Genomic DNA, 25704 nt, shown 5'->3' on the forward strand with positions numbered 1-25704 from the left:
ACTTTGTGTATCTATCTCTAAGCACTAAGAAGGGATTTCTATATAGGAAGTTGGGATGATGGTTTATCTACTTTCCAATAAACCTGTGCAGCTTTCCTGTGTTCAGGAAGCAAATATGATCCAGACTGTAGGGCACATACAGACTGCTTTTAACAAATTCAGTGAAAATATTTTAGTTCTGGCACTTCTTAGAAACTAACCTAATGGGATAAAAATGAAAAGTTGAAATCTCAAAAATAGCATCTCCAAGCCTCAGTTTTAGAACATAAAACATAGCAGCACACAGAGAGGAAGGCTTATCTGTGTTAATCTCTAGTTCATAGACCTTAACTTGTAGGCGTCAGTTCATGACAGGTTGACCTGGTTGTTTTGGGCATATGATAGGAATGTGTGGTGGAGCAAAACCACTTATCTTGTGTCCAGAAAGTAGGAAAGATGGAACAGACATTTTCCCTCCTGTCCACCCTGAGACCATGTGTTCAGAGACTTAGGCTCTACCACTTCCTGGTAGCACCACACTGGAGAATAAGCCTCTAATACCTGGACTTTAAAGAGACCTCTACACATGTGCCCACACATAGAAATGTTTTGTTTTGCTTTTAATTAAACTTCCTATCTTCAAGAATGTTGCTTAGAATATGATTCTGTTTTCTCCCGTAGCTCATAAATGCTCACAACCGTGGCTAGGGAGATAACCCAGTGGAATAACACCATTTAGTGGGCACCAGGCATGAAGGTCTGAATTCAAATTCCTAGCCACCTACATAATAAGGCAGGCAACTCCAGGGCAGAGACATGAAGATCACTGGGATTTGATGGTCTCCAGCCTACTTCCAGGTTCAGTAAGAGACTCACAATTTCAAAGGAGTGATAGAGCAGGAAACCAGACATTCTCAGGTGTCCATGTACATAAGCATTCATATTCTCTCTCTCTCTCTCTCTCTCTCTCTCTCTCTCTCACACACACACACACACACACACACAGTGAGAGAGTAAATTTTAGAACATGTAACAATTAGACCATAACATTTGTTTAAACTGTCGTTCTTTGGTGGTGTCTTCAAATGTTTGGAATAAAGAAGCAGGCGTGGTAGCACATACTTGTGATCCCAGCAGGAGGTCAGCTTGGACTGTGAAACCCTGTCTCAGACCAACAAAAGCAGGGGGAAGAAAAACGCTAAGGACCAGATTGCATATGGATTTCTGTTGTATCTGAAACCTTATTTAGAGACAAGAGATGAGTGTGTGCAGAATCTGCCTCCCTCCCAGACTTGAAGGTCGCATGGATCAGCTTGTGCAGTTATCGTGCAGACGGTTAGATGGTTGTGAATGACCTGCTTTGGGCCTCAGCACAGGATTTGCCATGCTCATTGAGAACATAGATGTTGTTCATCTTGCTCTGGAGTTCTAGCCTGGAAATTTTGTTAATAAATAAATAAAAAAAAAACTGTGAAAGTCAGATCTAGATTTGAAGAGTCTTAGTAAGCCAGAGAAAGAACTTAAAGTGAAAAACTGAGAAAACAAGTAACGATCAGAAGTAGTCACCTCTTTTTCCTATGGAGCACCACTACGTAAATCACCTTCTTTCCAATGGAGCACCACTATTTAAATCACCTTCTTTCCCGTGGAGCACTACTACTTAAAATATGTCCAGCCTTTGGATTGAATGTGTTTTTATAGATCATATTGATCTTAGTTTGTTTCTATTATAATACTTCCTTTGAAGACTATTAGATTTTAGGGAGGGTATCTGTTACAAATGATAAAAGAGATTACTTTAGGTCTAGGGTGAGCACCTAGAATTGTAATGATTTATCTGTTATTTTATTATGTGTTAGGCATATATAAATTAGCACTTTAGATCAGCCACTAAGGATATTGTTTAGGACTATACTAGGTTTAAAAATGAGTATATTTGAGGGCTCAGCAGTTAGGAGTATTGGTATTCTAGCAGAGGATCCAGGTTCGGTGCCTAGCTTCCACAGGGTAGCTTACCATGGTAACTCCAGTTCCAAAAGATTTGACACTCTCTTCTAACCTCTGTAGGCCCTGCATTTGTATAATGTGCTTTTTTAAGTTAGTAATATGAAGAAAAACAGCCATAATTACTGATTCTTAGATCAAGTATCTAAGTACAAATACTGATCCCAGATTTTGTTTTAAACTCTAAGAAAGTTTTGAGAGACGCTAGAGAAGACACACTATTCTCTAATTATACTTGTGACAAATGGAGCTCTAGATTTCTGTTTGATTCTAAAACCTAGTAAGTCACCAACAAGAGTGCTAAATAGGATTGCGGATGTAGCTCAGTGGGAAGAAGCTTGCCTAGCACCATACAAACCAGGCATGGCACATGCTCATCATTCCAGATTTGGAGGGGGGTTAGCATCTTCCCAGAGTGCAGCAGGTGACAGAATTTTACTTCACATTTGTTACAATTTAAAATTACCCTTCATCTAACCTCAGCTACACAGCAGGCTTGAGGCCAACCTTATCTACATGAAATCCGCTCTCAAAACAGCAACAGAAAATGGCTCTAGTTTCTAACTGTTAATGAGACTGGCTGTAAAACAGATTTGTTTTTATTTTCAATCATTTTTAGTTGAAAAACATTCTCCCAAGAAAATGTGTGGTCCTTAGCTTACTTTCAATTAGAATGGAAGTCTCCCAGAATATCAAAATTAAAAGAAATATTTTGTAAGATGTGTAGTAAAAGGTGCCTTTGTATAAACAAAGTTCAGGGCCAGTGAGACAACTTAGCAAGTAAAGGCCCCTGTTCTGAATTCCAGGTGTGCATCATGGATCAAGTAATAATTGCTAGGAATAAAACAAATAATTCAGGAAAAATACAGTGTTGCATTTCCAGTGTTCAACCTGTTGGTGAGCTGTTGTCCTATCATTGTTCTTTGCAGTTCTTACCAAAGTGGGTCTGTGTAGAGGGGGAGAAGCTGACTAAAATAGGAGGGCAGGCAGGGGAGGCTGATCAGAGGATTTTATCTGCAGTGAAAACGTATTGTGTCACTGAGATAAGCAAGGATGATGGGTTGAGTAAAAAATCTTCTGAAAATTCTGTTTGGGGAACTTTCCATGGAAATTCCTGTTACTTGGACCTTTTAAAGAAATGTTTCTTTGAGCTGGGTGTAGTGGTACATATTTGGAATCCTAGCACATGGGAGGCCAAGCAGGAAGAACAGGAATTGAAGTCCTGTCTGGAGTGTATAGTAAAACCTCATCTTACAAAACAGAGGGTGAGACAAGGATGGATGGTGAAGCTCTGTAGAAAGCAGAGTGCTGTGTATCCTCCCAGGACGGCTTCTATGCCTAGTGTTCCTTGCAGTGCTTAGAGCCTTCTTTTTCCTAAGTAAGATTTCCAAAATAGAATAGTGTAGGATCAGGTCACAGACTTGATGGGTAGGCGTATAATCATGTGAACAGGCAGCTTCTTAGAGTACCATGTAACAGTATAGATTTATTTCACATTTGTTACTATTTAATAAAGTTTGTGCTTTCTCTAAACAGAAAATGCCTGTTACTATGACATAAGCAAGTAAAACCATTATTGGAATAACATGATAGAAAATATATATTAGTAATAACTACCTATACCTTATTTGTGATTGAATTGGAAAAACTTTATAATTGAGAACTATTTTTTTCTAAAGTTTACAAATTTAAATAAAAAAGATTGTGTGAGGAGATAATGTGTTTTTGACTAATAAAATGAAATAAATTCTTTTTTTCCTCATATTGTAAAGCTGTTATTGGCATGTAAATTCTGACCAAATCCTGGCCAAAGAATCCCCTCAATGTAGGCCTTAGTACTGGAAAAGAATGATTCTGTTGGAAGTATTGGGGTAATTTATTAGCAGCGTGGAGGAAAATCTGTTGGAACATTTCACACTAGATGGAGTAAAGCAGTGTCCTCTCTTAAGTTAAGGAAACTAAAATACCAAGTTGGTTATTTGAGGAACTTAATGCATAGATGACTTTTCAAGAGCAGATGACTTCAAAATAGACAAATTTCTCTACAAGAATATTAGAAACTTACTTAAATGATCAAGCTTCAGACTAGAGAAAAATGTTATTACATACAAAAACCACCAAACTTTTGTAGACTACTTGTAGTCACATAAAGACAAAACAGACTACAAATAATGACCATAGAGATGCAGACAAAAGACAAGTCAACTTTGCTTACTTTTAATATATCTTCTCTTCATCTACAAAGCACAGTGCATATTGCTGCTGGCCAGTATTACTCTTTGAACAAAGTTGGTAATCATAAAATTGTTGAGTCTTTCGAATTGGGTTATCCTAAATCAGTGAAAATTCATCAAAAGTTAAATGAAGTAATACTCTCTGTCTGGATGTGGTGGTGCACACCTGTAAACCCAGGTACTCTGACAGTTGAGGAAAGAAGGTTAAAAGAAAGTTCGTGAGCATCAGCTTGGACAACTTAACAAGATCCTGTCTGCCTAAAAACGAAAGGACTTTGGGATGGAAGTCACTGGTAGAATACTGTCCTGACATAGGGAGGGGCCTGGATTTAGTCCCTAGTCCTCCAAGGTCAGCCTGGGCAATTTAGTGAGACCTTGTTTCAAAGTACAAATTAAAAAGAAGCAAGTAGATCACTTGCTTGGCTTAAATGAAGCCCTCGAATTCAGTCCCAGTACCATATTTATAGGAATCTTTATAGGAGAAGGGCAACCAAATGACAGTACAAAGACCTTTTCAAGGACTATAGAGTGGAACATTGGCTTTTTTGTTTACATTTTAAACATTTGTATTTATTTTGTTTATGTGTTAATTTGTGGAGAAATTTTATGTGTAACAGAAACCTGGGGAACCTGGTAATGACTGTCACGAAACAGAAAGAGAAAGTAAATTTTACATAGATTTCTAGGAAAGATCCCCACTCAGCCTTTCCGTGCCACTATCCTTATCACCTCAGACTTAAATCTCAGTTCTAATAGAAATGATTATCTCTCCAGGTGCGAGAAATGGCTGCTACTACCTTAAGTGGTCTGCTACAGTGTAACTTCCTTACCATGGACAGTGCTATGCAGATTCATTTTGAGCAACTTTGCAAAACAAAACTACCCAAGAAAAGAAAGCGAGACCCTGGTTCTGTGGGAGATACCATTCCTTCTGCAGGTAATATTACAAATCCCCATACCTTTGTTGAATTAAGCAGACTTTCTTAAACATTTAAAGCACTTGCTTGTGCTCAGGTCCTGGCGGGAACAATTGTCCCTACTTGTTAGGAATTGGCATGAAGAAGATGGGACCTGGAATGAAAAAGCTAAAGTTGTATGTGCATAGGAACTTTTCCATTATTGCATATAATTAATAATTTTTAATTTATGACCTGGCAATACTGAAGCATGCATGGGCAGCCGGATATTTGTTGAACATTGAGTTTCATGGTCTAAACTGATAAGACTACTGACCATGTCTCTTCCTCAAGAGGGCACCAGATTTCATTACAGATGGTTGTGAGCCACCATGTGCTTGCTGGGAATTGAACTCAGGACCTTTGGAAGAACAGGCAGTGCTCTTAACTGCTAAGCCATCTCTCCAGCCCCAACTTTTTAATAAGGCAGTTCTAACCTTCACCTAAAATAAGTGCATTGGTTATTTTGGAGGATTTAAACTATCTTGTGTTCAGAATTTAGGGATTATGTGTTAGTGCACTTTAAAAAAAAAAAAAATCTTGCCGCTATACTTGGCACTTGAATTTGATATTTTGGGATCCATGATGGAAGGCAAGACATACTCCCACAAGTTTCCTATGACCTCAATTGCATACCATGGCACTCAGGTGTGTGCTTGTGCAGATTTGCATATATAAGTGTGAGTGCACACACAAAAGGAATATATATATATATATATATATATATATATGAAAAATGGGGATAGGCTAGGAAGATAATATGGTTAGTAAAGTTCTTGCCATACAAGCCCGAGGCCCTGAGTTTGATTCCCAGCACCTACATATAAAAAGCCAGGGGTGTGCTGTCCCATAACTGCAGTACTGGGACAGTGGAGACAAGCAGCTCCCCGGGGTCTCAGTGAAAGACCTTGACTCAAAAAACAAGTACAAGGCTAAAGAGATGACTTGGTGGTTATGCGTGCATAACCCGAGTTCAGATTCTAACATCACATCTAGAGCCTCACAGCTGCCTATAACTCCAGCTCCATAGAATTCAAACCCCTTTTTGACTTCTGTGGGTACTTGCGTGCATGTGCACATACATATACACATATAGAGAAATAGAAATAAATAATCCTGAGGAACAACACCTGAGATTGACTTCTTCAGTCTACATTCATGTGCACACATATGATGAGCACACGTATGATGAGCACACAGAAACACATGCATACAAAAAGAAAAAGTTTTAAGGAACTAGAGGCACCTTTGCTTCTGTCTAGAGAAGGGATGTTAGATAATCATGTGTGTCTCTATGAGGGAGATCACTTTATAAAAATGCAGTACTGAATAAATTCCTTTTTGTGCACACATAGTCCTGTGTACTGTGAGCACAATAAAATGGCTATGATACCACTAGGGACCACCAGTGTGTGTGTGCAAAATGTTAATGCAGCGTAGCATTACCTACTAGTTACTAGTTTACTAGTCAGCTGATGGAGAGAAGAGTCACAGAGCTTCTGAAGTAAGGTAGCATAGATCACGTGCCTTAAGGTCTGATTGTCATCTTATTTTTATTTTTGAAGAAAAATTTAGGTGACACTACAGAGAAACATCTGACTATACGCCCAAAGAAATAGAAATTATAAAAATTAGTAAATATGAAATTCATTAAATTTCTGCTAAGTGCCTAGGATATGCAGTTCCTATACATTAGAGCTATAATTATGTCATAATGATTAAATACCCAGTATTAAGTATGTATATATTGTTGTGTGTTAATACCAAACTCCAATAAATTATCAACATTCTGATTTTCTTTCATAATAAAGTGTTTTAAGTCTTACTATAACAAATGGCATTATCATTTTTACTACTCAAAATCTTATTTTCTTACCTTCTCCTTCTGTTCATAGACACACCTAGAATAGATTTCCAAAGAATATGCTTCGCGGCTTTATTGAGAAACTCTGAGGGAAACTAGAAACGTGGCTCAGTGTAATAAGTTCTTGGCTAATATGCATCATGTCCTGAGTTCAATACCAAATAGTACCAAAAAGATGGGAACAGGTCTAGGTATAACGGTCATAGGGTGGTGAGTTGCTTAGCTCATGTGAGGCCCTGTGTTTGACCAATCGCAGCACCACTGTAAGGGGCAGGGGACCAGGGAACATGGGTATTTGAAATCTCTTGGACTCACACCACTGAGGAAGGAACAGACTCCTTAAGGTAGACATGTGTTGCAGTTCTGTTATAAGAAATGCATTTGTCAGGCATGGTGGTGCATTTTGTGTGGGCACAGTCACACAGAGAAAATATTACCTAATCTGGGAGATTGTTTTAGGATCAGGAATTGTACTTAGAATATTTTTGAGCTGATCAGGAAAATTGTAGCCATGTTGTTTTTTAAGTATATGACCCATTCCTGGCTAGAAACAATTACACCGTCACTGGGGGACAGCTCTAGAATGTTTTTAAAATCCTTGCCATTTCTAGTTTAACCGCAGGAATCATGCTTTTTTGTACTTGTAAGTTGATATTAAATGGAGGAAATATGTACACTGAAAGTACATCTAGCATGAGTGGAAAATTGATTCCACTGTAAAAGGTGTATATGTTTTTTTCATTGCAGAGTTGGTCAGGCGTCATGCTGGTGTGCTTGGACTTGGTGCATGTGTTCTTTCTAGCCCTTATGATGTTCCCACCTGGATGCCCCAGCTCCTTATGAATCTCAGTGCACATTTGAATGATCCTCAGCCTATTGAGGTATGTTCTGTATGGTCCAGAGAATGATCTATGATAGCTATAATTTCAGTTTTGTATGAGTGAGTTTGAGTACACAGTAAGCAAAAGTAAAAGAATAAATAGCAAATACCATCAAGTTTGGAGGGTAAGCACTTCTAGCAGAAATCAACTGGTGAAGCACCTTTAAGGCAGCTGAAGCTCCCAATAAAGAAAGTCTCAGGAGAGCAGAGTATGTCTTCTGGTGAAGCTTCCAAGTAAAAGTACAAATAGCAGATAGAGAGATAAATGGTCAAACACAGCAGAAAGTTACTGAGAGACCTTGAGACAGTAGCTAGAGTTCACAGTTAAGCTGAACGTCCCATGGCTGAACTTGCCAGTTTTCCCACTGCAGGCGCTTTTACATCTAGGACAAGCAGTAGCAGCCTCTGCTGGGAGTGGTTTGCCTTCTCGATGTCCTCTGACGTGGTTTCACCCTAGAGCTGATTTCTTGCTCTCCTTCTGCTACAGCGTTAAAGGCGCTAAACAGTTCCCAGACAGGGGGCCTTAAAAACCACAACATACACATGCTTGGTGCCAATTCCACTTCCCCATCCAGCTTCTTAGTTAACTAAACAGCACACAACAATTTACCAAAATAATGTACATCCCAAAGTATAATGCTTCCTTGTTAGTTTATTTGTGGCACTTGATAAATTCTTGCACATTTTGAATGTACTGCTTTATAAAGCTACTGCCTCAGCTTGGTAGTGGTAGTGCAGGTCTTTAATCCCAGCACTCAGGAGACAGAAGCAGATGGATCTCTGAGTTCAAGGCTGGCCTGGTCTATAGATGTAGTTCCAGGACCTCTGGCTACACAGAGAAAAACCCTGTCTTGAAGAAACCTAAAACAAAACAAAAAACAAACTGCTATCTCTGATAGGGTCACATTTACTCTGTAACTATTAAAGCCTTGCAGAGACATTTTTCCCATCTATAACAAACTAAAGTTAATTTCTGTAGCTTGTATCCTTTCTAAACCAACATTAAGAGCACTGTTAGCATTAGTTACAAAATTAGGTTTCATGTTGTTGTTCTGGCATTTTGTATCTGGAAAGTCTCTCATCTCAATGAGAGGCTAATGTTAAACTAGAAATAGTGATTATATTATCTAGTCTTGAGCACCCATGCTCCTAAGCTAAACAGGTCACTTTTGTAAATACAGTATGTATTGAAACTGTGTGGCAATGTGGCAGTACATTGCAGTGCTTTGTCCTGATGTGAAGCTAGTAATTCTGCAGATCATTAGTGGTTTTGAGACAGAGAATTGACTTGCTTTTCTAACATTGTAGCATTTGCAGTGTGAGGGGTGAGGTCTACGTGGATTCTAATGTAGCTGAAGATAACCGGTATTTAACTCTGGTTGTTAGAGGTTAAAATGTACATGGGTTGATTACAGATGACTGTAAAGAAGACCTTATCCAATTTCCGAAGGACACACCATGACAACTGGCAAGAACACAAGCAGCAGTTCACTGACGACCAGCTCCTTGTTCTCACTGACCTCCTTGTGTCACCGTGCTATTATGCATAGAAGGTGAGTTACATGTGACAGCCTCAGAAGTGTCATCCCACTGATGGCAGAGAAAAGGATATCTATACGTGTTTAAACCTTGCTGCCATGATTTAAACCTTGCTGCCATGTAACTGCTTAGATAAAGTGGAGAGACTTGTTTGTTTTCACTTTTTAAGACACGGATAGCTGTTTAGACCAGGCTGACTTTGCATTTGGAGTGATTCCCCACTCTGGCCTCATGAATCCTAGCTTTGAAGTTGTGCCAGCACAGCTGACTGCTTGTGAACATGGCTTTTGAGGTGTGGAGATATATAGTTCAGAGATAGAGCCCAAATGTAGCACAGACGAGACCCTGGGTTCAGTCCCAGAGCTGAGGTAAACAAGCATGATGGCCTTTGCCTTTCCCCTCGGGATGTTAGTGGGTGGGTGGGTGGGTGGGTTGATTTTTTTTGTGACCGTGCCTCACTGGAACTCGAAGCCCTCCTGCCTCTGCAGGCATTACAGGTATTTGTTTCTATATTCCACTAATCTCGGAGTTTAAAACCAGCCCTGGGTTACAGACTGATACTGTCTCAATAAATTTTTATGTGGTCAGTGGAAACAAGTCCCATAGAATTTTTCAGGATTTTGTTTCCATTTTTAGACAGGCAATTTATGTGTCTGCTTTGGGACAGTTAGAAAATAAATAAGTTGCTTTAGCAGCCTGAGATAGTCAGGGTGAAAGAAAAGAAATCATAGTCCAAATTGCTTCCTGAGTGTGACATTTGGGGTTGTACTGGGAACTCTGCATCCTACAGTCATGAAATACTTCTGGGTTCTCAGTGCACGTGTGCCCGCTGTGCTTACGGTGTCAGGAGAGGGACTGAGGTGCCGATGGTCGTAAGTGTGGTTGCTGGGAACAATGCAAATGCTCTTAGTTGCTGAGCCATCAACAACTAAGATCGCTCTAGCCCATCATCTGTGTTCTTTTTTGTTTGTCTATTTTTTGTTTTTTTTTTATTTATTTTTTAGAGAGAGTCTTTGTAGCCCTGGCTATTCTAGAATTCATTATGTTGATCAGGTGGCCTCAAACTCATTCTGCCTCTCCCCCTTACAGAGTGCTGGTATTAAAAGCAATCCTCACCATGCACAACTCATCTAAGTCAAAAATGGGTTATTACTCTCTGGACGGAGGGAGCCAGCAAGTCTTTGTGTAGAGAGGGGTTAGGAAAAAGAAGAAAGTCTATGTGGTGGGATTTTAGAATTGAGTGCTTTATTACCTAACAGATTTTTTTTTTCTCCTTAATGCAGATGGCTAGTCCTGATTTTGGGCTCAATTCATCAAAAACTCCAGCTCCTCAGATACCATCTGTGGTCGGCTCCCTGCAGGTCTCACAGCTCGTTCTCGGCTGAGCTCTCGTCATTCTAGCGGCTTCTGCGTCCACAGGTTCTCAACTGCCGTTTGATTTCCCAAAACTTGTCTTGAAGTGTTCTCAGAATACTGATCACTTTTTCTTTGAGGCATATGACAAAGTCACAAAGTCTCAGACTAGAAATAATCCAATATGATCATGACATCATGACCAAACAGCCTAGAAGCTTGTTAAAAAAAAAAAAAAAACAAAACAATTCCCTTAGAATGGAGACTACTTACCAGTAGTAATGTCGGTCCTGTCATTTCATTCATTTCAAATTATTTTGAATTCTTCCTCAAGGGCAATTGGGTTTACTGGTAGTAGGCCATGGGCCATGAATCTGAAGTCTGGACAGCCTTGTGTCTGGAGAGCCATGAAGAGAAAAGGATCAAAGGGGGCAAGTCTCAGAATCAACTTGTGACCTGACAGATTGTTTGACCACATTGCAGAAGTCTGTGTCTCCACAGACTGGAGTTTTTGGTGCTGAATAAGAGCCAATTGCTGAAAAACTGGGGTTTGATGAATAAATTTTAGACTGATTTGTATGTGTATACAATGTGTGATTTTAAAAATAAAGAACAACATCAATAAATACCTTGGCTGGTTGCTTTTTGCCCTAGTCCTCACAAATACTGTTTTGCACCTCACCTTGAAATGTGTTGCACCTCATATAAATGGACTACTGCTGTGTTTATGGAAATTTTCTTTTAATCTTTCTCCCTCTCTCACTCCCCCCCCCTTCCCCTTTCTCTCCTCACCCTGCCTGCTTGCAGAATCATTGAAAATAATAAGACTTGGTATTTGGCTTGTTTAGTGTGTTACATAGATGTAAAAGATTGTATAAGCCATAGAGATAACATTGGCAAGACTTTGTACAGATGCAGCCGTTAACACGAACCATTATGTGACTGGTTTGTAAAGATTCACACACAACTTTTTACTATGGCACTTTGTACCTCCAGAATACCATTTTTTGATGTGTGTTTTAAAATTATTTTATCTTCTCATGTTACAAAAGCTGAGCTGTGGGATTTTTTTAAGTTCACTTAATATTAGAATATCTGGATTTTATGTACTTTTTTTGCGTGTATCTCTAAATGGTAACATGTTTGCTTGTCACAACTTTATAAAGTGCAAGGTATCTTGTAGGTGGAATAATTGACGAATGTCATCTTGTGACACGCCCTTAAAGGAACGCTACAGTATATTTTTTAGTGTCTACATGCTGAGCATCCCAACCCAAGCACAGCAATGCTCTTGGGACAGTATTGAGGTGTCAGCATACACAGGCATAACCCCTGTATAGAGTAGTGCCTAACTATTTCAATTATGTAACTAGTTTAAATCCCAATAAAAAGGATTGTTTTTAATGCCTGACTTTTTTCTTCATTAAGAGAAGACAGTTTTGTAGGCGCAACTTTTGTGGATTACTTGCCTTCCTGGGTTTAGATCTGTGAATTTCTTCCCTTTGGTCAGAATGAATTTCTTAACTCTGCCCTGTTGAGTATAATAGCCAGGCTCACTAGACATGCTTTAAGTCCTCATTAGCCAAGTGACTAGTGATTACCACATTTACTATGACAGCTGAAGGCTCTGTCACCATAAAAATGGTTGCTTCTCTGAGTAGTGAGACTTTGAATTGTTGCCTACTTCAGCCTTTTTTCTTTTTTTCCTAGTTTGTTTATTAGTTTTATTATGGAATTATTATTCCTCCCAAGGGAGAATACTCCAGCATATTCTAACTAAGCTACATAAAAATGAGCTTTCACAGTGGCACCTAAGTGGAAATTTGAAAAAATAAAAAACAGATAAAGTGCTTGGTAGTCAGCATATTCCTTGGTTAAAATTTCGCTGGGTGACATTCTATTGGTTTCACCAACATCTTTTTAAAGTGCTAGGATGGCACTACCAGAAACCAAAACATTATGGATCCTGAGCCAGAAGACTACAGAATAAGAGTCTAAAATCTCAAGAAAAAGCTCCTTATTCATTTAGTCTATCAGTGATGAATACTCGGTGAAAACTAAGATCTGGATTCCACTCAATCGAAAAGCAGAGTCCCTTAATCTGAGTACCCAACATGCTCCCTGGTAACTACAATATCAGGTTTGTTGCTTATTGGCTTGACATTTCCCCCAGGTTATACTTGAATCTTGAAATTAAATGTTCTATCACTACATGATTAATTTTCTACAAGTGGTCCCAAGTTAGGGGCAGAGAAAAGAACAGGATGGCTGATCCTATCTAATGCAGCTCTTAGAGTATGTGATTCATTCAGAAGGATGGAGATAGAGGATCAGGAACTGTCAGGAAGGCACAGGCTGACAGGGATCAGAGAGGCAAGCAGTATTAGAAACCCATTGTTGGTTGGATGGGAAAGAGCATAGGTTTCTGTGAACTTTGAGTAAGGAAAGGATAAAATATATGAATTTTTAAGATCAAATATTTAGTTTCTGAAGGGATCCTTTGAAAAAGAATGGCTGCAGATCATATTTAAGAGGGTATTTTCTTCACTAGTAATGTGACTGAGAGTTCAGCAGTAGGGCCTGCCTAACACAGCAGAGTCCCTGAATCCACCCCCAGCACCTGGGCGAGGGGCTTGCCTTTGTAGATTTCTGTGATGTTCCAAGTGTTGCTCCACTGTTTGCTGTCCTTCAGGATACGCTGCAGCGCCTCTCCACACCTCCACATTTTAAAGCTTTTCTTATATTGGAGCATCCAAGGAATAAGATATTTTGCCACTGTGCCCAGTGAATGTGAACGTTGTATTGGCCTTGATATGTGCTTTCCCAAAATTGACATGTTAATGCATGTCAACTGCTTTGAGCTAGAATACTAGTTTTATTATAGATTGATAGCATGTTCGCATGTTACTCTATTGTCAGCCCTGGTTGTTTGCAGACTTTGCCTTTGTATTATTAGTATACCAATATTCATTTTATCCACCTTACTGCTATATTTTATGAACATATTATTTTGTATTTCTGAGGAACTCAACATAGCTCTAGAACCATGTGCCCCAACTGCCTCCTTTCTTAGAGCTCTAGGTCCTAGACAATGGAGAGAGTGTTATTTTCAATACGAGGTACATTTTCAATACTGATGGCTATAGTCCAACCTGAACACTTTGTTACCACTTACGTCTAAATGGAAATTATGCACGAAGTAGTAGTTCATTTATTTGGAGAGACATTATTCGGGTTAGAATTTCTGCTCTAACTTCTACTTGGTCTTTTTTTCCCTCAATTGTTTCTAGTGCCCAGTGTTGCCCTTACTGATAACATGTTTTAGAACTGATACATTGTCAAGTGTCTGAGGAGTAGAACACGATTTATGTGAAAATTAGTTGGAAATTTTTCTTGAATATTATTTTTCTAAACAGAATTCTGATATTTCACAACGCCCTCCAGCATATTTCTTAGCAAAAAGTACAGGGAAAATTAAGTTTCTTTGAATCTTGTTACTAGTTTGTATTTATAAAGAAAAACTTAATAGAAAATGGAGGAAGGTTGTAGTAGCAACAGTGCCAGAAAATAATTTCACCTGGCTGGAATCAAGGTTTCAGATTTCTAGTACCACCATTCTCTATTTCTAAGTAGCAGATGGGACTGGAAAAGTAGAGGAACCCAAGGCAGGAACCCTGAAGGAAGAAAGGAGCTGTGTTTTGTGCCCATAACAACACACTAAGGAGTGTGTGTTATTTGGTGACTCCGGCTAATATTAAAACCAAGTTGAGTTTGTTACTTTAGACGTGTTGGCCATAGGAGATGAGAAGCTACTAGTCTAATTTTTTTGTTGTTTATTAAAATAGGTAGGCCTAGCTGAATTGCACAATCGCTTTTCAAGATTTTCACACTCAACACAGTTTAATAGCTTCTGTTTTACTTTGCATCCATCCTTCCTTACTAAGACATTCTTCTAAGACATCCTTACTAAGGCATCCTTTTAAGACACATACGTGTGTTGAAATTGATTTAAATGATCATAATGACTTGACAGCCCAGTGAGAAAGCCAAGGCTACAGGCACTCTGAGCTGCCTAGGGGAGGCCTGTGGAGATCCCTTCATCTCAGACTCTCCACCTAAGGCAAGGCATTACCTCAGGGTTGCACGGTGCCTGGCGTCTCTGCCCTAACTGTCTCCCTTGCTGTATGTATCACAGTCAGCCCTGGGTCCTGGCGCACGCCCACGAGGCTGAAGCTGGCTCTGCGCACTTCACAGTCCGGGCGGCCGGCTGGCAGGGAGGATGCGGGCAGGCGGGGCGGCCAGGGTTGGAGGGAGGGGCCGCGCCCCATGTTCGGCTGGTGACTGCGCCTTCCGCCCCGGCTCGCCTAGGCTCCCGGGATGCGCGGAGGTGGAGGCGGCGATGGCGACGATTCCTCTAGCCGGGCAGCATTCAGGCCGCCGGGCGCAGCTGGGGTCGCGGCTGCAACGTGGAGGAGGAAGGGCTGCGCTGCGGCCATCGAGCAGGTGAGAGGCCGCGGGGCCCAGACCAGAGGGACTCTGAGGCAGGAGGGAGCGGGGCGCAAGCTGAGCTTGGCCTGACAGGATGCGCACCTGTGTTAGCGTGCAGCCTGCAGGAAGCTCCTAGGCTCTAAATGGATGAACGACAACCCACCACCACAAGCCTGAGTCCAAGCATCCCTGGAGAGGCCTAGGCCCGTCTTTCCTTCAATTCTAGAGAGCCCACACCCATTGCCAATCACTGGCGGATGTAAATCTGCAATCTACCAGTCTATTGTGCTCCTCAAACCACCTCATCAATCAATCAGAGACTCAGGTCTTCCCACCCCATCAGCTATTGGAAATCTCAAGGGGTAGTTTAGCTGGCTAGAAAGAATGGGAGATTTGGAATATCTTACTGACCTTGGGCAAGTTATCTAGCCACTCTGAGGTTTCCCAGATCCTTTCAAATAAGTGGGAACGGGACAGAACTCCGTTCTGTGTGATGGTGAGGCTCAAAAAATGCCTGCCATGAAGAAATGACACTGAGGGTGGGATAAATTAGAATAATCCAAGTCATGTGTTAGCTTGTGAGGCTTATAAATGTCCTAACGTTTGCTTCAAAAAATAAAAGCAGCGCAGTATTAGGAGCACATCACGCGGGGATCTTGATATGTAGCCCAGGGTGGTCTTGCCTCAGCCTCAGAAGTGCTTGGGATTACAGCCTGTGTCACTGTATCCAGCTTTTCACACATCTTGTTCTGTTGGTTTTGCAACAGAATCTCATATGTAACCGTGGCTGGCCTGGAGCCTGGACCAGCGTGGTCTCCATATCACAGAGAACTGCCTGCTTCTGCCTCCTGAGCACTGGAATTCAAATCCTGTGCCACACCCAAATTTTACCAAGAGTTGACACTATGCAATGTTTGGAGTTCCTGGTCCTTCTAGTTACTTCAGCATCACTCCTCAACTGTAATCAGATGCATGTGAATTCATTTTGTGATAAAGTCTCACCATATGTATATAATCTAGACTAGAAATTTGCTGTATAATCCTGGCTGACTTTGAATTCATGAGTCTCTTGGCTCAACCTCTCCAGATGTGTGCCACTACACTCTGCTTATTCTGTCTTACTGTTGTTAATATATATGCTTAAGACTGGTGTTCTGGGCTGGTGAGATGGCTCAGCAGCAAAGGCCCTTACCACTAATCCTGAAGACTCACATGATGGAAGCAGAAACACAACCTCCACAAATTATCCTCAGAACTCTCCATGCCTGCCTGTCTTAGACTTTCTCTGCTGTGATAAAGCACTGACCGAAGTCGCTTGGGGAGAAAAAGGATTATCCTATCTTAGAGCTTGTAGTGCATCACACAAAGCCAGGGCAGGAATCTGAGGCAGGAACTGATGCAGATGCTTTGGAGGATTGCTGTTTATTGTTTGTTTGTTTTTTTTCATGTCTTGTTCAGCCTGTTATGGTACCTAGAACCACCCACAGTGAGCCCACATCATTCATCAATTGAGAAAATCACCACAGCCAGGCAGAGGTGGTGCTCACTTTTAATCTCAATACTTGGGAGGCAGAGACAAGCAGATCTCCAAAGTTACAGAAAAACCCAGTCTTGACAAACCAAACCAAGAAAGAAAGAAGGAAGAAAGGAAAGGAAAGGAAAGAAAATGTACCATAAGCTTGCCCACAGTTGAGGTTCCTTCTTTCAAAATGACCCTAGATGTGTTGACTTGACATAGGACTGAGTAAGCACAGTGCAACAGTAAATACACATGCTAAATAGATAAACACAGTAAAAATATAATTAAAGCTGGTTTTATAACTTAAAATCATTCTGATACAGCTTATTGGAAATAATAGTTAATGTTTAGGCATAGTTAACCACTATTGACTTTGTCCCAAAGCATTGAACACACACACACACATACACACACACAAGATTATATATATAATGTTTTGTCATTTGTTTTTTGAGACAGGGTTTTCTCTGTGTCAGAATTCTAACTTTCCTGGGACTCGCTCTGTAGACCAGAACTCACAGAGATTCACCTGTCTCTGTCTCCCAAGTGCTGGGATTAAAGGCGTGCACCACCACCACCATCTGGCTTATATTTTTGCTTTTGTTCTTAATTTCCTCTTAAAGTCCCAAGAGTTAGTACTCTGTTCTGGTTTGACTTTCTCTCCTGTTCCTTTCTTGGTTTTGAAGTTTTGTGTTCCAGGAACTTTTACTTGGGAACAGAATTTTAATACTTAATAGTATTGTTTTGAGATTTAAGTAAAGTTTGATATCTTATATAAAGCTTCAAGTATGAGAGCATAGGATGTAATAGCAACTCAATAAATGACAGCTGTTGTAATTTAGCTTTGAGCTACAGATCTCTCTCGAGTGTGAGTGTGTGTGTGTGTGTGTGTGTGTGTGTGTGTGTGCAATGGAGTTAAAGAATGTGGGCTTTGAGAAGCAATTGCTTAATTCATATGGAAGTTCTGCTGCCTTGCTGAGGATCTCTCCAACTGGGTTTCCTCATCTTCAAAATCGAGCTAGAAATAATATTATGGAGTTTTGGGGAAAGTCAGTAGTGTAAACCCTAAGAATAGTGTCTAGCATGTCATAAACACTTTCTAAACAGATACTGACAGTTGTGATTATATTGCTGTTATTTCCTAACATGGAGTTGTATATATATTTAATTGATTGTGCAACATTGCCCTCATAATAATTCCAAATCATCTTCCAACCCCTAAGACCTCATGCATTATCACTAAGCTATAACACCCAGCCTCTCTTACTCCAGATTCAGTGCCCCCCCCCCCCGGCTCCTTCCCTCTCTCACTACTGTTCTTTCTTTCCCCTGATTACTGTTGGTGCCTTAGCATCTCATCCTCCACATCTACAGTTGGGGTCTTGTAACTTCCACCATTCCACTTCATTATCACCTTATTTCTCTAAGCGCCATGATTCCACATTCACAAAATTTATACTTTCTCTGGCCTAGATTCTTGCTACTCTAGTATCTCCGCTCTCCTAACTTTCCAGATGGATTTTTCTTCTTTTTCCCTTTTCATAAATTAACTCCAAGGTACATTTTTTTTAAACCACCAGCAAGACACTGTTGTTGTTCATGGTAACAATATCCAAAGAGTTTACAGGCATGCAGTCTTAAACTAAAAGCAATAAGAGCTGTCTATTATTAACTGATAAGAATATTTTTTCTAGACTTATACTTTTATCTCCCATAGAACTTAGTTTAAAGAAAGCTTACTTTGCAGAACAGTTGGTGTCACAGGACAGTGAAGTAATTTACCGTAGTGTGGGTTCTGCAGTCCATGGTCACTGCAGCGGCAGAGGCTGCTTCTGTCTTAGTGAGGGGCACAAAGGTTGATCACACGGCTCTCCCCAAACTGATCTACCTGATTCTCACTGCCAAGGCTGTCCTTGTTGTGGTTAAATGCTGAAAGACTACTGTTGTAGGCAGTCCATAGCTGTTGCTTGGAGCCCCAGTAATCCCTCATTAACTGGACTCAATCTGCACCCCCTGATCCAGCAGCTGAAGGGTTGGCACGTGGAGACCTCTGGGTTCCAGCTCAAGCTGGTGGTAAAATATTCTGAGGATGGGCTCTGGACCACCTTAGTGCCATGACCTGTTCATGCAGTGTTAAATTAGAGCAAATGTTTTCAGTTGTCAAGTGTAGAGCACTAAATGCTGTCTGTCTTGCTGGAGTCTTGTTTGGGAGAGGATGGACAGCAGACCACACACATCTTTAGGGTTGGGAACAGTGAAGATTGGTGTGGGTATATATTACACTTCCTTGCATAAGAGAGAAAAATGGCCAGCCTGAGTGAGTTTCTTCTTTTTTCCGTCTCTCCCCCAAAGAGGCAGCTTCTGCCTCGCTCCATTCTCCCCACTTCTCCCTTTCCCCTTCTCTCTCTGTCTCTCGCGTTTCTGTCTCTCTCTCTTTTTCTCTCAGTTCTTCCCCCTTCTCCCCTCACCCCCTCTCCCTTTCCCTTCCATAACCCACTAAATAAATATCCAACAGAGAAAGAGAGAGAGAGAGAGAGAGAGAGAGAGAGAGAGAGTCATGGAAAGAAATAAGGAGCAAGAAGGTTATTCTTTCAATGGACCAAGGGCTTCTTCATCATCTATGTGTATTTAGCAACTCACACAATACTGGCCCAAGACACACATGTGGTTAATATAGTTAAGTTAATGAATACAGAATTCATGCCTCCTATTTGATGATGAGGATATTCCTGTTGTAATAATAACTAGCACTTAGAGTTTATATAGTGCTTCTTAAAAGCTTTACTTTATTTTTAAAGTATGTGTAGATGTGTGTGTCTGGGGGGTGCAAGTGTCCTGGACTTCATAAAGTCCAGGAAAAGGCATCTGATTCTTTGGAGTTGGACCACCCAGCCTGGATCTTAGAACTGGAACCTGGGTTCTCTGTAAGAGCAATACATACTTTTAACCACTAAGCCATCTCTAGCCCTCGTAGTGGTATGATGTGTGTTTGTGTGTGTGCACATGTGTGCACATGGGCATGTTTGCTGATGATCAAACACCCAAGGACTACATCTTCAGACTCCAAAGCGTTGCTTTGCACCTTGGAAATTACAAACATAATCTCAGACACCTTTTGTTACTTTAATTTTTTTCTTCTTCTCTCAAATGTAGTCAGGACTTTTCTTTTTCAAAGGAGCGTTTTCAATTGATTAAGAACTTAACTCTCAAACTAGGGAAAAAATGCTGAGAAACAGAGATTTCTCCTTAGAGAAAATAATGGGATTTATTATTGATTTATAAGCGTTTATTGAAGGGTCACATCGTGTGTGGACAATACCCTCCTGCTTGGATTCCAAGCACAGCCTGCTGCTTGCTCCGTCCCGCTGCTGCAGAGACCGACTCTCTGCTTCCCAAGCTGTGCATTCTCCCTGCCCATCACCTTTCACCCAGCTGGCTTCTCCTCACCAAAGCTCCTTTCATCCTTTCTCAGCCCCTCCCCGAGAGATGCATTCAGTACCCTTTGTCCCTGGCTGTGGTCCCTGCTACCATGCTGACATAACTCCTCCAAGGAAGAGATCATGGACTTCCGACGGAGAAGTCGTGTTCCTGTGTGTCTCCAGTGCCTGGTTTGGGATGTCTTTTCTCTGTGGTAGAATTTGTGACGTGCTTTTCAAAGTAATAGAGATGACAATTGTGAAAGCTTTTGTGAAATGGAATGCAGTTGCCGCGCTCACTAATCCCTTTCTGTCTCTGGCTGTGCTTTCTCGTGCAGGCTTCTCTTCCTTGGCCCTCTTTTGGCACATGCCCCTCGTCTGTGAGTTGAGGTCCTGACTTTCTTCCTGTTGATTTTTTTTTTTTGAGAGCACAAGAGACACCTCTCTCTGAAGATGAACTCGAGTGTCCCTCTTCAGAACACTGCCAATGCTACCTTGCTGTACATGCCTCCCTCGCAGGGAGGCAACGGCACGTCTCTCCGGGAGGATCTTCGAGACTTTATCCACACAGCCACCTTGGTGACTTGTACTTTCCTGCTTGCTGTCATCTTCTGTCTAGGCTCCTATGGCAATTTTATTGTCTTCTTGTCTTTCTTTGACCCAGCCTTCAGGAAGTTCAGAACCAACTTTGATTTCATGATCTTAAACCTGTCTTTCTGTGATCTCTTCATCTGTGGGATTACGGCTCCCATGTTCACCTTCGTGCTCTTCTTCAGCTCAGCCAGGAGCATCCCAGAAACATTCTGCTTCACCTTCCACCTCACCAGTTCAGGCTTCATCATCATGTCCCTCAAGATGGTGGCTGTGATTGCCCTGCACCGGCTCCGAATGGTGCTAGGGAAACAACCTAATTGCACGGCCTCCTTTTCCTGCATCTTGCTCCTCACCCTGCTTCTCTGGGCCACCAGTTTTACCCTTGCCACCTTGGCTACGTTGAGAACCAGTAAGTCTCACCTTTGTCTCCCCATGTCCAGTCTGATGGCTGGGGAAGGGAAAGCCATTCTGTCTCTGTATGTTGTTGACTTTACCTTCTGTATTGCTGTGGTGTCTGTCTCTTACATCATGATTGCCCAGACACTCCGGAAGAATGCTCAAGTCAAAAAGTGCCCCCCTGTGATCACAGTCGATGCTTCTAAACCGCAGCCATTCATGGGGGCCTCTGTGAAGGGCGGTGGAGATCCTGTGCAGTGCACTGTGCCGGCTCTGTACCGGAACCAGAATTACAACAAACTGCAGCACTCTCAGACTCATGGGTACAGTAAGAACCCCAGCCAGATGCAGATCCCTTCAACCAACCGACTCCAGCTGGTATCAGCCATCAACCTTTCTACTGCCAAAGACTCCAAAGCCGTGGTCACCTGTGTGATCATAGTGTTGTCCGTCCTGGTGTGCTGCCTTCCTCTGGGGATTTCCCTGCTGCAGGTGGTTCTGTCTGACAACGGGAGCTTCATCCTGTACCAGTTTGAACTGTTTGGATTTACTCTGATATTTTTCAAGTCAGGATTAAATCCCTTTATATATTCTCGGAACAGTGCGGGGCTGAGGAGAAAAGTGCTCTGGTGTCTCCAGAACATCGGCCTGGGCTTACTCTGCTGCAAGCAGAAGACTCGACTTCGAGCCATGGGCAAAGGGAACCTTGAAATCAACAGAAACAAATCTTCCCACCACGAGACAAACTCTGCCTACATGCTGTCTCCAAAGCCACAGAAGAAATTTGTGGACCAGGCCTGCGGCCCAAGTCACTCAAAGGAAAGCGTGGTAAGTCCCAAAGTGTCTGCTGGACACCAGCACTGTGGTCAGAGCAGCTCGACACCCATCAACACTCGGATTGAACCTTACTACAGCATCTACAACAGCAGCCCTTCACAGGAGGAGAGCAGTCTGGGAAGGTTACAGACGGTAAACTCTTTCGGGTTTGCCAGTTCGTACATTGCCATGCACTATTACACCACGAACGACTTGCTGCAGGAGTACGACAGCACATCGGCCAAGCAGATCCCCGTCCCCTCTGTCTAAACCCCACGGCCAGGGAAGGGGGGGGGGGCTTTTCCCAGACTGAACAAGCCTTGGAAAGATGCTGAGGTCGGTGGCAAAGCAAAACTTGAAGAGTCGGCTGAAGAGTTGACCGTTAGATTTTCTTTTGTCTGAGATATTAGTATCTGGATTTGCTTCGTGGTTTATTGACATTTTGCGACTTGATGTGAAAGCTTATTTCCATTTTTACCCCGATGTGTGTCCCAGTCTTTTGTACTGAACGACTAAGACGACGCCGGGAACAACCCTACGATGACCGCCTTTCAGTCAGTGTTGTGGGTCTTTAAATACGCATGGCCACATTTTTAAAGGTGTCTGAAAAATGGTCTTTCTGAAGTGTCATTTTTATAAGCATATGAAATTTGACTCTTTGAAGTACTGAAGCAGAAAACAGTATGCTTTTTTTTTGGTGGCAAGTTGATTTAAATAAAAAACTTATTGTTAAAGCAGAGAATAGAAATGTGTTACCTGTACCGCTGTCCTTATCAGAAGTTCTCAGCCAGTGTGAGGCCCTCCCCCTATAACACAGTTACCTAACAACACAGAGTTGGGATTCTTGTCACTTCTAACTGTACACATTGTTGTTTTGTGTCAACTGAGTAACTACCTTTACAAGTTACCAGTTAATTGCTGTTACAGAAGGATCTTAACCCGGAATCCAGTGTGGGGCACTGTTCTGAGAGAGCAGACGCGGTATGTCTCAGCAGTTTGTCTGGGGAAGGCAATGGACCCATTCATCATACATTTAACACTAACTACCCTTATTTAACAAGATGTAGAGATGCACTTGCGGGGGGTGACGTAGGCTTTCCTTCTGTATGAGGAGAATTTAGTAGAGAGCCACCTGACAGTGTTCACATAGATATTCAAAAATAACCTTTTGAATTTAAATATTGCTATAGAAAAATTTCAAGGTCATCTATTAATATTTTCATATGGAGGTTTTCGAGTTTCTATTCTATTTGTATGGGGCTGGAGATCGAGCCTAGGCCCTTGTGCATGTTAGGCAGCCAGTCTATCACTGCAGTACACCCTAACCCCAAACTAATTGTTTTATAGTCTCCCATTAACCTTAAACTGGAAACGAGCAACTATGTTATTCCTACACCTCAGACTAGTTTTCTTAGGTCCACTGATGCCTAGGAGGACAATTGTGAAATCACATTTTTAATGTAAAAACATTTTAGTCCTGCAGTTAGGATTTGAACTCACTAGAATTTTGGAATGCTAACTGTTAGGCCCAAAGTAGAGTATCTTTACAAACTGTTATATTCAACTAGAAGTCTCAAAGCTCAGAAGCGCAAGGAACAGAAAACACTCAGATCAGAACACTCTCTCCCAGGCTCCGCCCAAACTCCAAGATGTCAGGAGGTGCTGAGAGGTGGAGTAGCTCCTGAGTCAGAACAAGCCTCTAGCTAGAGCTAGCAGCTCCAGCCACAGTCACTTCAGGGTTCGCCTAGAGCTCGCCTGCCTAGCTTTCCTCTTCTTTTCCCCCCTTTCTCTATTTTTCTACCAAGGTTTATAGCATATCCACTCTCCTTTATCTTGGTAGCTGGGTTCTCTTTGGAAATCACTCTTCCCTGTGGCAACTGTGTTTTATAGATTCAGCACAACATGGTTCCCACTAATATTTCCCCTGAGACAGAGTCAGCAAAGAATTAAAATATCTAAGACATCTAATATCTTCTCCCAAAATCATTTGGAGAATTTTGGCAAATTACCAATTAGACTTTTTCTTTTTCTTTTCTTTTCTTCTTTTTAGGACAGGGTTTGAAAGGCTGTCCTTGGAATTAGCTCTTTAGACCAGGCTGGCCTGAACTTGGAGATCCTCTTGTCTCTGCCTCCTGAATGCTGAGATTAAAGGCTTGTTTCACTACCACCCAGCACCAATTAGACTTTTGTCTTAATTAAAAACTTAGCATTAAGTCCAATAAAGGAGGCAAACGTGTAATCAATAACAGTGCACACGTTTAAAGGTGTATATCTCTGGGGCTTGGGAGATGGCTCAGAGGTTAAGACTACTTGTTCTTCCAGGGGACCCAGGTTCATTTCTCAGCACCCACGCAGTGGCATAGCCATCAGTAATCCCAGTTCACTGGGGCCCTGCACCCTCTCCTGACCACCATGGCACCACATATATGACGCATAGGCATAAATGCAGGCAAAACACTCAAACACATTAAAATAAAATTAATTACATTCATAAAAAAGGTATCATCTCTTTTGAGGGAGCAGGCATTTAAAATGTGACTTAACAAAAGGTCATAAAAATTACTACTTGTAAATTTTTAAATGCTAGGTTTCCTTGTGTGACCTTTATGTTTGAAATTATTTGACAAGCATGGGGCCCATTTTTAAGAAGTACAATTTATACAACAAAGAAGACAAAGCATGTACATAGAGAGTGTTCAGTTTCTTTATGTTCATCAAGAAATTATTCAATTTGCATGAAATATATAGTGGGCTAGATCCCTGGCTCCCCTCCTATCTTTAGAGAGGTAAAATGTGTTTCTTCATAAGCTACATATGTCTGTCTGTACCAGTATAATGGTCATATTGGCATAGGCAGATATATATAACTTGTCACCTCATAAGGGCTAAAAAATTATAAATCAAAGTAATGAAAATTCAGTTGAATATGATTAATTTGCAGGATACATTAATTTTTCTCTTGATGCTTACTGTGTGCAAATTATATATCTCTAAAAGTTTTATAGTAAGTGTTCTCATGTTAACCATTAGGCCAGATTTCTATTTCTGATGTTTTAATGTGCTTTTAAAATAAGTTTGGAAAATAAAAGTACTGCAAATCCTAACTTTTGGGTCTTTTTTGTTTGTTTGTTCTGTTTTATTTATTTACTTTTTGAGACAGGATCTTACTATATAGTATAGGCTAGCCTCAAACTCCTTCTGCTCCTATTTCCTCATCATTGAACTAGTTGTGTATGCACACGCTGCTGAAAAATCAAGTTGCAATATGGTGTCCTGTGCAGTCTTTCACTATGCAGATAGGCTGGTCTCAAGCGTGTAGATCCCATCTCAACTCCCAAGTGCTGGGACTGCAGGAATGTGTGTGATGGTTTGAATGAAAATGGCCCCTAGGGGCTACTGGTAGGTGTGGCCTTGTTGGAGTGGGCGTAGCCTTGCTAGAAGAAGTGTGTCACTAGGGGTGGGCTTTTCAGTTTCAAGCCAGTCCTAGTGGGCACACTGTCTCTTCCTGCTGCCTGCCGACCTGAAGGTAAAACTCTCAACTACCTCTCCATAATCATCATAATCATGTCTGCCTATGTGCCACCATGCTTCCCACTATGATAGCAATGAACTCAGCCTCTGAACCTGTCAGCAAGCCCCAATTAAATGTTTTCCTTTATAAGAGTT

General features: G+C 41.4%; 2 protein-coding genes across 4 annotated transcripts in view; both read left to right on the forward strand.

Annotated features, from left to right (window-relative positions):
• Window positions 1-12213, forward strand: part of Psme4 (proteasome activator subunit 4) — a 107430-nt gene extending 95217 nt beyond the window's left edge. For both annotated transcript variants that reach the window (XM_085692331.2, XM_048427553.3), the window contains 4 exons: window positions 4992-5154; window positions 7785-7918; window positions 9333-9470; window positions 10740-12213. In XM_085692331.2, coding sequence (XP_085548457.2) covers window positions 4992-5154; window positions 7785-7918; window positions 9333-9467 — 432 coding nt within the window. In that variant the 3' untranslated portion in view covers window positions 9468-9470; window positions 10740-12213. The remainder of the gene's footprint in view (window positions 1-4991; window positions 5155-7784; window positions 7919-9332; window positions 9471-10739) is intronic.
• A 2667-nt stretch (window positions 12214-14880) lies between these two features.
• Window positions 14881-25142, forward strand: Gpr75 (G protein-coupled receptor 75). Of its 2 annotated transcripts, none has more exons than XM_085692332.2 (2): window positions 14881-15312; window positions 20660-25142. In XM_085692332.2, exon 2 carries the CDS (start codon window positions 20686-20688, stop codon window positions 22306-22308), a length of 1623 nt encoding a protein of 540 aa, XP_085548458.1. In that variant the 5' UTR covers window positions 14881-15312; window positions 20660-20685; the 3' UTR covers window positions 22309-25142. The 2 variants fall into 2 exon arrangements, with proteins under 2 accessions (XP_085548458.1, XP_048283541.1); XM_048427584.3 differs by having other exon boundaries at window positions 14882-15312; window positions 20571-25142.
• Window positions 25143-25704: the final 562 nt, after the last annotated feature.

The sequence above is a fragment of the Myodes glareolus genome, chromosome 8, assembly GCF_982192425.1.
Source record: "Myodes glareolus chromosome 8, mMyoGla1.1, whole genome shotgun sequence".
Lineage (NCBI taxonomy): Eukaryota > Metazoa > Chordata > Mammalia > Rodentia > Cricetidae > Myodes > Myodes glareolus.